At 37.7% G+C, this 14,898-nt stretch overlaps 1 protein-coding gene across 1 annotated transcript; it reads right to left on the reverse strand.

The window, feature by feature from the left end:
- Positions 1-2,270: 2,270 nt before the first annotated feature.
- LOC139951631 (NLR family CARD domain-containing protein 4-like) lies at positions 2,271-14,649 on the reverse strand. The gene is made up of 7 exons (XM_071950600.1): positions 14,511-14,649; positions 11,491-11,611; positions 11,211-11,377; positions 9,842-9,958; positions 8,942-9,022; positions 5,727-7,520; positions 2,271-5,188 (listed from the first exon to the last, which is right to left on the reverse strand). Exons 3-7 carry the CDS (start codon positions 11,362-11,364, stop codon positions 3,948-3,950), a joined length of 3,387 nt encoding a protein of 1,128 aa, XP_071806701.1. The 5' UTR covers positions 11,365-11,377; positions 11,491-11,611; positions 14,511-14,649; the 3' UTR covers positions 2,271-3,947.
- Between the last annotated feature and the right edge of the window lie 249 nt (positions 14,650-14,898).

The raw sequence follows: 14,898 nt of genomic DNA on the forward strand, positions 1-14,898 counted from the left end.
AGTTAAAGGAACACGTTGCCTTGGATCGGTCGAGTTGGTCATTGAAAAGCGTTTGAAGCCGTTTGTTATGAAATGCATATTGGTAAGAAATATATTTTAAAAGTAGAATATAATGATCCATACAAGTATCACTCGAAATTGCTGATCATTAGTTACCAATTAATAATAACAATAATAATAGCTGCATTTATGTAGCGTTTAATACAAGGTTTCTAAGCGCTGTTAGTGTTACAGATAAGTGTAAAATAGAAGACATAATTCTACGTTAGATGATAATACATGTAGCTTATACTGAAATCTTTAAAGTTAATATTCCAAATAAGTTCTTCTAAACGAACTAAATGACCAATTATAAATCTACATGTTTAGTGTAAATTTATTTTCATTGATAATAGTGTCAACTGTCAACCAACTGCTGTCTGAAATACTACCATTAACCAGAGACCATGAACCAATCGGGGGACAATCTTGGATGTGTGGCAAAAACTTATCCCCAACATTTGGTTCTTATATAATTGGCAATCAAAAGTCTTTCTATTTAAAGGCAGTGGACACTATTGGTATTACTCAAAATGATTAAAACCTTACTTGGTAATGACTAATGGGGAGAGGTTGATAGTAAAAAACATTGTGAGAAACGGCTCCCTCTGAAGTGACGTAGTTTTCGAGAAAGAAGTAATTTTCCACGAATTTGATTTCAAGACCTCAGATTTAGAATTTGGGGACTCGAAGTCAAGCATCTGAAAGCACACAAGTGTGAGACAGTGTTTTGTTCTTTCATTGAGCTCAAATTTTCACAGGTTTGTTATTTTATGCATGTTGAGATACACCAAGTGAGAAGACTAACTGGTCTTTGACAATTACCAATAGTGTCCAGTGTCTTTAAACATGCCCACAATCCATGTCAAAGCATTTACCAGTATTTATAATCATATAAGAAGATAAACCATTCATAAGTTGGTTTCGATCTGTTTGTTGGAAACTATAGAGGATCGGAATGACTGTGCTCTTCAAAATAAATAGTATCACGCTTTTTTAAATCCTACCTTTCAACTAGAAATACTACGGTGTGTCTTTAATTATTAATGAATACCCTAAAGGCACTGGACACTATTGGTAATTACTCAAAAATAATTATTAACATACTTGGTAACGAGCAATGGAGAGCTGTTAGTAGTGTAAAAAAACTTTGTGAGAAACGGCTCCCCCTCTGAAGTAGCATAGTTTTTGAGAAGGAGTAATTTCTCTGTAAAATATTTGAATGGATTTTGAGACCTCACACACGAGGTCTCGAAATCAAACACCGAAAGCACACAACTTCGTGTGAAAAGGGTGTTTTGATCCATCCATTATTATCTCAACTTTGACGACCAGTTGAGTTCAAATTTTCACAGGTTTATTTTGTGCAATTTCCAAAGGTGTCTAGTGTCTTTATTATAAGAAAACTCCCATCTAGATCAGGGTGCTACATCTAGACAACCACAAAAGTGAACATAATAAATTAAGTTGGAATGCAAGGTAGATTGGAATTGAACAGTTTCCAAATTCTTTTTGACCATTTGATTTTTCTCTCACCCCATGTTTGGTCAAGCTCTTCTTGGTACTCGACTATTATTGTAGAACTAGAAAAAGTTGCCTTTAGTAATTGAAATATTACACCAGATGTTTGTTTATATTTCACTGGATACTTGTCTATTTCATGTCTTGTTTAATTCTACCAAAGTAACTAAACCCAAAACTCTGAGGAAGTGTCGTGGCCGAGCAGTAAATAAGAGCACCGAATTCAAAATCTGGTATTACTGATCAGCAGGGTGTGGGTTCGAATCCCCAGCCGTGACACTTGTGTCCTTAAGCAAGACACTAAACCATTGCTTTGTCCTTTGGATGGGACGTAAAGCCGTTGGTCCCATGGGTTGTGTAACGCATGTAAAAGAACCCAGTGCACTTATCAAAAAGAGAAGGGGTTCGCCCCGGTGTTCCTGGCTGTGGCTGCTGTATGCGCCCTAGCACCTTGTAAACCCTTATAAGGTGCTACATAATTGGGTCTCAGAATTCATCACTTCAATAACCTATATTTCTGAAAGTTTGTATATACTCAGCGCCTTGAGTACCTTGTTTGGTAGATACATGTACGTGCGCTATATAAGCCTCTGATATTATTATTATTACATCCCAATACAAATAAAGTTTACATCATGACAGCAGAGATAGCTTACAGCTTTCATTTTAAAGGAACGTTACAGAATTGGTAAGAAACAAAAATGGTGAAGATCACAGGTTTACATAAAACTTACACGGTCTTGATAATGTCAGTAGAAAACATCCCATGAAATATTATTGTCTTTAAATGTCATGTTTGTTGAGGAATAAATTATTTCGTGTTTGGAGTTTATCGCTCAGTGAGCGTTTTGTTCATTTTTCTTTTTGCATCGATGTAATGCAAAAATGTGATTTGGTTTTTCACTATTTTCTCGGACCCAGGTGGCCAATCGATCTCAAACTTCTACAGGTTTGTTAGTTTATATTACATATCTGGTGGATTACATAAAGTGCTTACACTGCCAGCAACTGTTTTGTCAGCAAAACCAATTCTGTAAAGTTCCTTTAGTCTAATTTAAAAGAATATCTTTCCCTCAACTTAGCAAAGAGCACAATTGTACTTGGCTTTAAATACACAGACAGTGAAACTTCATTTACCTTGAACTACATCTAATTGCATTCTTGTATAAAACTGTGAGTGTTTAGTTATAAAAAAAAATAATAGAAGTTCTAAAAATATACATCAGATTTTCCTTTATTTACACACACACATAAGAGATGATGACATGATGCTTAACTCCTGCACCACGTTTCTGTCAATGTATCAACACAACCAGGGCCCAATTTTAATTCCATGGTTCAACTTTTAAGAAAGTTGTTCCCGTTGCATTCACACAGCACTGCGTAAAACCTGATACAATTTATCTTTGGTTTTAAGAGGTCAAAGCAAACTTGACCCCGTTCCTCTAACATCTGGTTTATTGTCTTGTTCATTGGTCACAGTGTGTTTACGTAATGATTACGAAGGTCAATGGGTCGTCTGTTGTAAGTTAAACCGGATATGGTCTTTTTTATTCTGTCCACACAGTGTTAAAAGAAAAACCTGAAAGCGGTTTCAAGATAAACCCCCTCGCTGGACGGTCGATGTTTTGTGGGTTGAACTTGAATCGGATTATCTTTAGTACCGTTCAGACGCACAGAGTTGAACTTGATCGGGTTGGACTTTAGTACTGTGTCAGAACGACCTCTATGTATCTGAGAGTGATTATTACTGCCCTTTGAGCGTACATTATGCGCGCTCGTGCAAGACTAGCCTATAACTTGATTGCGTGCATTCGTGTGACACAGGGAAAAAACATTTTCCCATGAATGGAGGGAAAGGAGTTGTGTATGTTTATTGTGTGGGATGAAACTTGCTGTCTGTTTTCTGTATTAGAGATGAAGTCATTATTTGGCTTTTGATGATTATAGGCAAAATTATAAGCCACGGGTTCAACTTCAGAGGTGTGTTATATTTGAGTGTATTCACCTGTAAGGACATGAAGAAGTCAGAGCCATGGGACACTTGATCAACTGCTGCTCAACAAGAATCAATTCAACCACTTAGTTGGGCAGTGCAATTTCCATTTGTCGCAGCTTCAGAACATCATGCTCAGCTTATGAAGGTTCTTCCATCTTCTTCAGTGATGGTACCTTTAATGCAGCGGAACCAACCAAAGGTTTTGTTCATCTCGATGTAGTGATAATACTTTACACCATGTACATTAGAACATGGAAGGAAGGATGCAATGCAGAGTGTTGTAGAGGCACCATTACATCATGCATGAGGACCGTTGAGATTTAGCTTGTCTTAAAGCTAGCCGTCTTTTTCAAAAAAAATTCAAAATCTTTGGATCATCCATTGAGAATTATTCATTTATGACCAAATGGGGCACACCAAGCAATGCATTTTCAACATGTGTCATATCTTCATCTTCAAGTAAACAGAAGCTCAAGTCAAACTTCTGAAGGTTCTTCATCTTCATGAAGTGATGGGCCCATGATGCAGCAGAACCACCACGGGATTTATTTTCCGAAAGATCCAATTCAACCAAGTTGGGCAGATCACACAGTGCAGGAGCAATATGTGTCATATCTTCACCTGTCCATGAACATAGCGTCAAATCAAGCTTCTGAAGGTTCTTCATCTTCTTGAAGTGATGGGCCCATGATGCAGCAGAACCACCAAGGGATCCATTACACCAAAGATCCAACTCAACCAAGTTGGGCAGATCACCCAGTGCAGGAGCAACATGTGTCATATCTTCACCTGTCAATGAGCAGCCACTCAAGACAAGCTTCTTAAGGTTCTTCATCTTCATGAAGTGATGGGCCCATGATGCAGCAGAACCACCAAGGGATTCATTTCTCGAAAGATCCAATTCAACCAAGTTGGGCAGATCACACAGTGCAGGAGCAATATGTGTCATATCTTTACCTGTCAATGAGCAGTAACTCAAATTAAACGTCATAAGGTTCTTCATCTTCACAAAGTGATGGGCCCATGATGCAGCAGAACCAATAAGGGATCTATTTCCCCCAAGATCCAATTCAACCAAGTTGGGCAGATCACACAGTGCAGGAACAATATGTGTCATATCTTCACCCGTCAATGAGCAGTAACTCAAATTAAACGTCATAAGGTTCTTCATCTTCATGAAGTGATGGGCCCATGATGCAGCATAACCACCAAGAAATCCATTTTTCGAAAGATCCAATTCAACCAAGTTGGGCAGATCACACAGTGCAGGAGCAATATGTGTCATATCTCCACCTGTCAATGAGCAGCCCCTCAAGACAAGCTTCTTAAGATTCTTCATCTTCACAAAGTGATGGGCCCATGATGCAGCAGAACCACCAAAGAAGTTATTTGCCGAAAGATCCAATTCAACCAAGTTGGGCAGATCACACAGTGCAGGAGCAACATGTGTCATATCTTCACCTGTCAATGAGCAGTAACTCAAATTAAACGTCATAAGGTTCTTCATCTTCTTGAAGTGATGGGCCCATGATGCAGCAGAACCTCCAAGGGATTCGTTTAACGAAAGATCCAACTCAACCAAGTTGGGCAGATCACACAGTGCAGGAGCAACATGTGTCATATCTTCACCTGTCAATGAGCAGCCCCTCAAGACAAGCTTCTTAAGATTCTTCATCTTCATGAAGTGATGGGCCCATGATGCAGCAGAACCAAGCTTCTTAAGATTCTTCATCTTCATGAAGTGATGGGCCCATGATGCAGCAGAACCACCAAGGGATTTATTTGCTGAAAGATCCAATTCAACCAAGTTGGGCAGATCACACAGTGCAGGAGCAACATGTGTCATATCTTCACCTGTCAATGAGCAGCCCCTCAAGACAAGCTTCTTAAGGTTCTTCATCTTCATGAAGTGATGGGCCCATGATGCAGCAGAACCACCAAGGGATTCATTTTTCGAAAGATCCAAACAAACCAAGTTGGGCAGATCACACAGTGCAGGAGCAATATGAGCAGCCCCTCAAGACAAGCTTCTTAAGGTTCTTCATCTTCATGAAGTGATGGGCCCATGATGCAGCAGAACCACCAAAAGATCCAATTCCCGAAAGATCCAATTCAACCAAGTTGGGCAGATCACACAGTGCAGGAGCAATATGTGTCATATCTTCACCCGTCAAAGGGCAGTCAATCAAGACAAGCCTCTTCAGGTTCTTCATCTTCTTGAAGTGATGGGCCCATGATGCAGCAGATGAGGCTGCTCCTGATAATGAAGAATATTCTTCAGTACTCTCATTCAATTCGCATTCATCCAATTCTTCAGTACTCTCATTCAATTCGCATTCATCCAAAATCACTGTTGAAAGATTCGTCATTAAGCTCATAGAGTCTACCAAGTCTGACATACGCCCACCCAAGTGACAGGAATGTATCACTACTGACTGTACCTTCTCAAGATAATCAGTTTGTTTGTTTTCCACTGTGCATGTGTGAACATTTCTAAGCAAATATGTGAATGAGTTAAGAGTGTCCCTGTTCCAACCGAGAATGTCTATATGATCTGTTAGAACAGACTTCATGAACTCCACTGGGGGTAAATCTTGTGTCTGACCCTCAAAGTAGCAGTCAAGGCCAATCTGCATCTTGCCTGGTACTTGAGCAAGTGTTTGTAAAATGCTATTTGTACATGTCATGTTGTCACCAGCACAAAACCGCAAAATATAATCAAAGTCATAACTTCTAGAACTGATCATTTTATCCAGGTTCTTTTGGAATTCCACCGGGTCTGTTTCTAACAAACTTTGTAAGTATTTACCAGCACAACACTCTTGAAAAGTCTTATGAAGGAACTGAATGCTGTTGTGACTTTTCATTCCCTTCAAGACCTTTTGTCTTGTAAGAATACCTCCTTTTATGGCAGATTCAAGCACATTTGGTTCAAAGTCTTCTTCAGGAAAAGCAAGCTGTTGTTCTGGAGCAAGAAGACCAAGCAATGCAATCTTTCCAAGTTCATTTGTTACTTTCGATATCTCATCTGATGACATATCAGTTTTTCTGTGAAATATGTACTCCAATGCCTCACTGTAGATACGAGACATTGTTTCTGGGAGTTTAGAATCCTCTCTCCACAAAATGCACATCAACACAAGTAGCATTGGACTCTTCGCCAAATCAGATAAACCATTTGAGGATTTGATCCTCCGAATAAGCCCTGCTGCTTTGTCATGTTCATCCGAGTAAAATCTCTTCACATACTTCTTGATATCTTCCTTATCGAAACCTTCAACCTTGACCTGTGTGAAAGGCTCTTGAATTAATGATCTTGTCACTAATTTATGATAGTGAGAGGGGCGAGTGGTAACTACAACAAAACACTCTCTGTCTTTCTTACGGTTCAAGATCTTTAGAATTGAACCAAATAAGGCTTTATCAAGGGCACGGGTCTTCAACTCATCAAAGCCATCAAACAAGAACAGTACTTTCTCTTGATTGTGACTGATAAAAGAACTCAACGAGTTCTTATCTACACTTGTTACTCCGCTTAAAAGTTGGTCAAAAATCGAGTCAACTAGCTCTGTGCTTTGTTCAACTGCACTCATTCTTATAACAAATACAAGTTCAAACTGCTGCAGTGCTTCACCACATGCCCAATCATAAGCCATCTTATCAATGAGGGTAGACTTCCCTCTACCAGCTAACCCATTCAAAACAGCCTGATTTATGCAATCACCATCTCTTGTTTTCTGAAGGAAAATATCCTTATATGACTCCAGTTTCTTTCCAGATTTCTCCAATGTTAATTCTGTAAAGATATCTTTGATATGTTTGGTGTCATCATCCTCCCATGGTATCAGTTTCACATAGCTACCTGTTTTCCTATAATGAGTTCTTATTGCCTTTCTACAGCTCTTTGCAGCGACCTGGGCTGGATCTTTTGGCGAATGGGCTCCTTGCACACTTCCGTCATCTGATTGTAAACAAACCATGATATGAAACAATTAATCTTGATTCATAAATACCCCCCCGACAGTTTCTCTTCTCCTATTGGTGGAGAGCGCGTCACGTGGTGGAGCTGTTTATAACCAGCTGGCTTCCGCGAGTCGGGCGCGCGCGTACACCAATATATCACGCAGAACGCACATTTCATAGCTATTAGTAACAGCGCGTAATCTATTTCTAAGCGCGCACGCGCGCAAGCTATTTCTAAGCGCGCGCGCGTACACACAACCCATGTGCATGAAACAGATTCTTTACAAAGTTTTTGAAAAAAATTTGAATGGCGAATGGGCTCCTTGGACACTTCCATCATCTGATTGTAAACAAAAAACATGATATGGAACAATTAATCTTGATTCATAAATACGCCCCTTACAGTTTCTCTTCTCCTATTGGTGGAGAGCGTGTCACGAGGGGGTGTTTAAACGGTTGATAAGGACCAGCTGGAGCTGTTTATAACCAGCTGGCTTCCGCGAGTCTGGCGCGCGCGTACACCAATATATCACACAGAGCGCACAATTCATAGCTATTAGTAACAGCGCGTAAGCTATTTCTAAGCGCGCGCGCGTAAGCTATTTCTAAGCGCGCGCGCATACACACAACCCACGTGCATGAAACAGATTCTTCACAAAGTTTTTGACAAAAATACTTCAAACCTCGAATTTTCATTGTCAAAGTGTCTATAATTGTATTGTTTTAACGTTTTTTAACAAAAGGGCATTTATGAATGAGAATAAAAGAGTAGTGACTCGATCATAAACGTCCGTTTAAAACCTTGCAGGATCGTTGCCGTGTGATAAAGGCCCTATCACAAGGCAACGACCTTGCCGGATTTAAACGGCCGTTAAAGAACTCGTCGCTACCCTTTTATTCCCTTATTTAAATTGTTTCACTTGGCTGCTTGGAGGTTTTTTTAGGAATCACAAACGATATCTGCATCCATTTATCGTTTGCATTACTTGGGTATGTTGACTTTTTAGTAAAGCTAATCTGCAATCATGTCTCATCTTGTCCCAAGTTGACCATCACAAGAAATGACACCATGTACTTACCTGAGGTTTTGGGTTGTATTGACGTTCCACTGGCAGTGGCAGTAGCTTGGGAGGAGTCAATGTATAAAAACAAACAAAGTTTAAGGAAAGCCCATAAGATACTGGCAATCTTTCGCACGCAATGAAATTTTAGGTCTAAACTGTGAGTGTCGTGACGGGGGCCCACATTAATTTCAGAGATTTCTTGATGCTGCAAGCCTCCTTATCAAATCATTGACACCAAGGCCCTTTCAGCAGAAACTGCCAGAAAAAACAACACAGCAAACTTCTTCTCTTAATGATCAGTGTGGGTATAATAATGACTATCCAAGATTTGACATGTTTTGGTTGATTAAATTACCTGTTGGTTTTACTGCTGAATCCAAAGCTCGTTTCTGTTGTAAAGTGGCAGTTAGTTTCTCCAATGCAGGTAAAATATTCTCTGGAAGACAAAGTTAAAGAAAGAAATAACGGTTATTAAGATTAAATGATAAATTATAGAGAAAACTCTTGAGTAGCTGAACTATTTACAAGCAAAATGTAGCACAATTGATGCACAATCTAGCTAGATACATTTCAAGAAACCTCACTCCATGATGTACTAAATTCAACACTAGCTCATTTTACATACATTATTTTTGATGGTGTAACAGGGAATCTCGTCACAATATATATTATTATAGTTGAATATAAAATTATCTCAACTATCAAATTCCTCTGTTCCGATGTTTTGGGTATAAATCAAAACAAACAATTTCCACCTTTGTCTTTTCCACTATAAAAATTATAATAAAATTCTAATTCATGTTTAATTTGTTCTACATTTGTAACTTAAAGGAACATTATAGAATTGGTTTTTGCTAACAAACCAAATGCTGGCAGTGTAAGCGCTTTATGTAATCCACCTAATACATAAACTGACAAACCTGTAGAAGTTTGAGATCGATCGGCCATCTGGGTCACAAGAGAATAGTGAAAAACCGATTACAAATTTTGCATTGCATCGATGCAAAAATAAAAATAAATAAAACGCTCATTGAGCGATAAAATCCAAACACAAACTAAGAATATTTATTTTACATTAAATATGACATTTCAGAAAAAAATATTTCAAGGGATGTTTTCTACTATCATCATCATTAGACCATGTATATTTTAGGTAAATCTGTGATCTTCACGATGTTTGTTTCTCACCAATTCTGTAGCGTTCCTTTAAAAGAAAGAAACCAATCTACAAAGGTTGTTCATGTTTGCACCTTACCTGTTGCTCCTGCCTTCAGCTGTATGAACGTACAGTGGCTAGGATTGCCAACAGCCAAATTACCACTGCCTTCAATGCGGTGTAGAGACAAAGACTGGTTGGCCATCAAACAGGCTCCTTCACCTGATTGTTTTCTGCTGTAGGGGCAATGAAGGAAAGTCATTTCTACAAACATAACAACATAACAATTCAAATTATTAAGGCGCTATTCCATCAAGATCATAGCGCACTGGAATGAAATTAACCTTTATCGAATGGCAACAAACCTACACCCGCATTGCCCGTAACGAAAACGTCTTGCGCCAAGACTAGCGTGCAGTATCTGAAAACAACCAGTTATAAACAGAGCTCCAGCTGGTCATTATCAACCATATAAACACCTCAACGTGACGTGCTCTCCACCAATGGGAATAGTGAAATTGTCGAGTAATTATGAGTTCAAAATTATTCTCCAGGGTGATGGGTGTATTTTTTAGTTTAAAAGGTCTGATACTTTTTTCTAACAAAAAACACAATGTTCACAGATTAACATTAGACTTACTCAGTTTGAAGATAATGATAGTAGAAAGCTTCCTTTAAAATATTACTTACTGAGGTGCTGTAGTTTTTGAGAAATGAGTAAATAATTTTTCGTCTCAATTTTAGCATGTAAAAACGTATTAACCAGTTGTGGTACATGTTATTATAAGTTATCACACAAGCGCAAGTTGAATACGGTAAAATATAGCGCTTCTGTGTCCCATATCCATGGGACACAGACGTGCTATTTTTTTTTTTTTTTTCGAGCGCGCGTGTTATAACGAATTTATCTTCAAGTCTCACGTGCAAAGCGCAAAGTTTAAAAACTCAGAACGTTATGCTGAATGTAATTTTTGCACTGTCCGTATACATTGACACTCACAATACGCACTGTGCAATAAAAACGGAGAAAGTAGTATATAAAACAGAGGAAGTAGTATGTATGTATTTTTCCCCCTAGTAGTTCGAGCATCTGATTGGTGGATTAGCGCGTACTGGAAGATAAGGTATAATATCATAACTGAACTATATGTTTTTACATGCTAAAATAATTTTTGTATTTTATGACTTGTTTCATTCATTTCTCAAAAACTACAGCACCTCAGTAAGTAATATTTGAAGGGAAGCTTTCTACTATCATTATCTTCAAACCATGTAAGATTAATGTAAATCTGTGGACTTTTTCAAAAGTATCAAAATCCTTTAAGGAATAAAAAATAATATCAAATTAAACAAGATTTGAAAACAAACACTTTTATAGACAATGGTTCCCATTATTGCATAACTCAGCTAAAGATGAATACATTTCAAATTAGCGTACAGATTGATACTAATCACAGTAAGTTTATACCTTGAAGCATTTGTGTGTTTTCTGCTCTGACTAAGTCCCTTGTTTCTGGTGATGGTTGAATATTTTCAACAACAGCCATCGATCTTTGTTCTGGTTCTTGAGAATGCCTGGCCATCTCCTCCTCTTTCACGGTCTCCTCACTCTGGTCAGCCATTATCAGACACAATCTTAGGAATCAAAGACAAATATTGACTCAGATGACATATTGTGTTTCGTTCTACTTCTGATTAGATGTAAAAGTTCTTGAAATACTGGTCAGTTATATGATGTAGTCTCTTACCTTCAGTTCAAGGACCAATCAGTGCTTTAGCCAGGCTCATTCACCCAATAGTCCAAAAGATGAAACATCTTCACTGAAGTCCTAGCCCATTACAAAGTCCATGTTGAGTTGCTTGACAAACCTAATTTTGAGAGCAAGAATCCAAAGAAATGTTCTAAAACAATAAAGATGCATGGGTGATATAAATTCAGGTTTTGAACTTTTTCTTGTCTGACTGTGTTAATAACCGAGTTATAACGAGTATCAACTCATGCAAGTCCTAAGAAACTCTCTTTTATTGCTCAACAGCTGAGTGTGGAATTTCTCTTTAGTCACATGATCCATCCAGAAGATGCCCTCCTCAATGTGCTCCATGTGTGGACAGCTTTTCAAGTCTTCAATTATCCTAACAAGTCTTTTTATCAGTCGTTTATTGAGTGGGTTATATTTTAGGGTGTCGTGGCCGAGCGGATAAGAGCACCCAACTCAAGCACTTATGTGCTTCTATTCAGCAGAGTGTGGGTTCCAATCCCGGTCATGACACTTGTGTCCCTGTGCAAGACACTTAACTATAATTGCTTCTCTCCACCCAGGGGTAAATAGGTACCTGTGAGGGCAGAGGTGGTTCTTGTGACTGATTTAGCGGAGTAGCGCTTATTAATGTTGCACAGGCTGTTTACTCCCCAGGGAGCTGAAATGGTCTAAGGAATGAATTAAGGTCTAGTGACCAGGGGTAATATTGTTGGAAGCGCTTTGAGGCGCCCAACGGGTATGAAAAGCGCTAATATTTAAAAAAGAGGTTAAAGTATGTTATGTTTTTTATTTATTTCCTGGTGGTTTTAACTTAAAAGTGTAAAGAACAAAAAACAGTTTGAGAAGGATTGCAGACTTTGGACTAAATTAATTGGAGAGCCACAGAAAGACCTTACCCAGTTCTTTGATCAATAGATAGGAAAACTCAATCAATCTTAACCAGTGATAATCATGTACGTATAAACAATTGTTTCAATTCCTTCCTTATGACATTTATTGAGACTCCCTCCTTGCAAAACAAATAGAAGAAAGTTCTCTTTTGTTCCAGTGGCAGCCAGATGAAGTTTTGCACTTGTTTTCAAACATTTTTGTGTGCGGGATGTCAGCTATTTGGAGGTCTGGCTCGCCACTGTTTATCTGTTTACACTGTATCTGTATACTTTGTTATTTGTTGTTCTTTTTTACTCATGTATCGTAGGAGGTCCTGTTTTCAAGGTGTCCCTAAAATCGTGGCAAATCTTTTACCTCTCTGTGCACGATGTAAACAGTCCCTTGATACAATGTTTGTGGTTTTACTTGCCAAGCAAAGAGTCTCCTCTCCCTTGACCAAAACTTAGAAACACATAAGGCTCCCCTAGTTTTGCACTTGGAATGCAAAAAGTTTGGTATTTTAGGCATTTCTACAAGGTATAAATATATGTCATACTGTTGAGGCCATAAAAAACAATTTGCCCACCGAAAAAAATTCATCAAACACTATTTCAATTCACAATTCACGATGATTAAGTCATGTCACTGAACATTATACTAAGCATTCTGGGAAAAAGAAACAGAGGCTTAAAGAAGCCATGTGCCTTGTATCATTTTCTAATATTTTTGGAGAATTTTTGTTTTAACCGTCATATAAATATTATTATTAATAATATTAAAATTTAAACATCGGCTCTGTTATTCAATTATCACTGTTTATTTATACGCTTTATTATAAATGTTAAGGAAATGTTTTGTTTTTTTGCCAATTACCATGGTTATTTTTTAAAAGGTCATAAAAAATATTTTTAATAAAATGTAGACAACTGTTGGCTATAGAGTCATAAACAGAGTCAAACAGAACACTTGTAGTCACTGCAAATGTTTCTACCACGTATGGCCTCACCGGGAAACCATACTTTCTCGTTTGCCTTGAAAACAGGAAAAACTCAAAACAAATGGGACCAGGACTTGAAGTCATCGAAGATCGGTGTGTGGTGTGAACATTTCAATGTCCATCAAGTTTTAATATATGTTTGTATACTACATTCATATAACCAAATAAAGATAATTAGTAGGGCATCGATTGATATATGGCATCACTATTTCTTTGCCAATTCAAAGAAAAAGACATAATACCGTGAAAACAGGTAAGAGGAGGATCATTCAATAAATGTTTTTTAAATGTAATTACATGTAATTGCTGTGGTTTCAACCACTTTTTACATTTTGTGCTTATTGTCATTTTGTCAAATAATCTTTATATTTTTTTAAATAATTGTATTTGTCTATTTATAATCATAACTGTATTTGTTTTTATATGGAGCTAGCTAACTGATGTAATTGTCTTTTGAGGATGATTAAAGTTTTTTTTTTTAATTGTATTAAATTCAATGAGGCACACGACAATTACTATTTCTTCATCCATGCCGTATTATTTAAAAGCTCCAGGCAGTGGACACTACTATTGGTAATTACTCTCAGAATAATTACAATTAGCATAAAACCTTAATTGGTAACGAGTAATGGGGAGAGGTTGGTAGTAAAAAACATTGTGAGTAACGGCTCCCTCTGAAGTGACGTACGTAGTTTTCGAGAAAGAGGTAATTTTTCCCCGAATTTGATTTCAAGAAATCAGAATTAGAATTAGAGGTCTCAAAATCAAGCATCATAACGCATATCCCACCTTGTTGAGCTGTTAATGGCTCCGCTTTAAACATCGGTCTCACCACTGGATGGCGACAGATGAGACCGATGTTAAAAGCGGAGCCATTGACAGCTAAACAAGGTGGGCGACAAGGGTTTTTTTCCTTCCATCATCATCTCGCAAATTCAATGACCAATTGAATTAAAATTATCACAGGTTTGTTACTTTGTGCATATGATGATAATATTGAGATACACCAAGTGTGAAAACTGGTCTTTGACAAAGGTTTTCGAGTCTTTTTTAAATCTCAACACCTGCTCGATATTCGCACCCACTTCTAAAACTAAAGTTTTTACAAGAAGGGGTGATAAACTTTAAATTATGTACTTACCATACTCCAAATTATGATAATCTGAAGATGTGTACAGTGTAGGCAATGGGGAGTTTTTTCAAATCAATGTGTAACTTTGGTCTACGCCCAGCCTATGAAAAATCCAGACACTGACTGTTTGGCAATAATTATTTCCAACCCTATTTTTTTATTTCCGCAGAGGACATTGACCTTGTCGTCGACAGAGGGCGGTACTTTTTGTAGTACCGTGACTGAAAAGTTATGAGGGTGCTCCACATTAAAATAAAACTCCCATGTATAAATGTTTTGTAATGCTAAAATATAAAACAATTCTCATAAAATATTTTAAAGTCTCTTAAAACCCAGTCAGATAAATTTAGACCCCTAAACTTGTTATTTATATTAAATTGTTTGCACGTCAGAATTT

Source organism: Asterias amurensis, chromosome 19, assembly GCF_032118995.1.
Source record: "Asterias amurensis chromosome 19, ASM3211899v1".
In the NCBI taxonomy this organism is placed as follows: domain Eukaryota; kingdom Metazoa; phylum Echinodermata; class Asteroidea; order Forcipulatida; family Asteriidae; genus Asterias; species Asterias amurensis.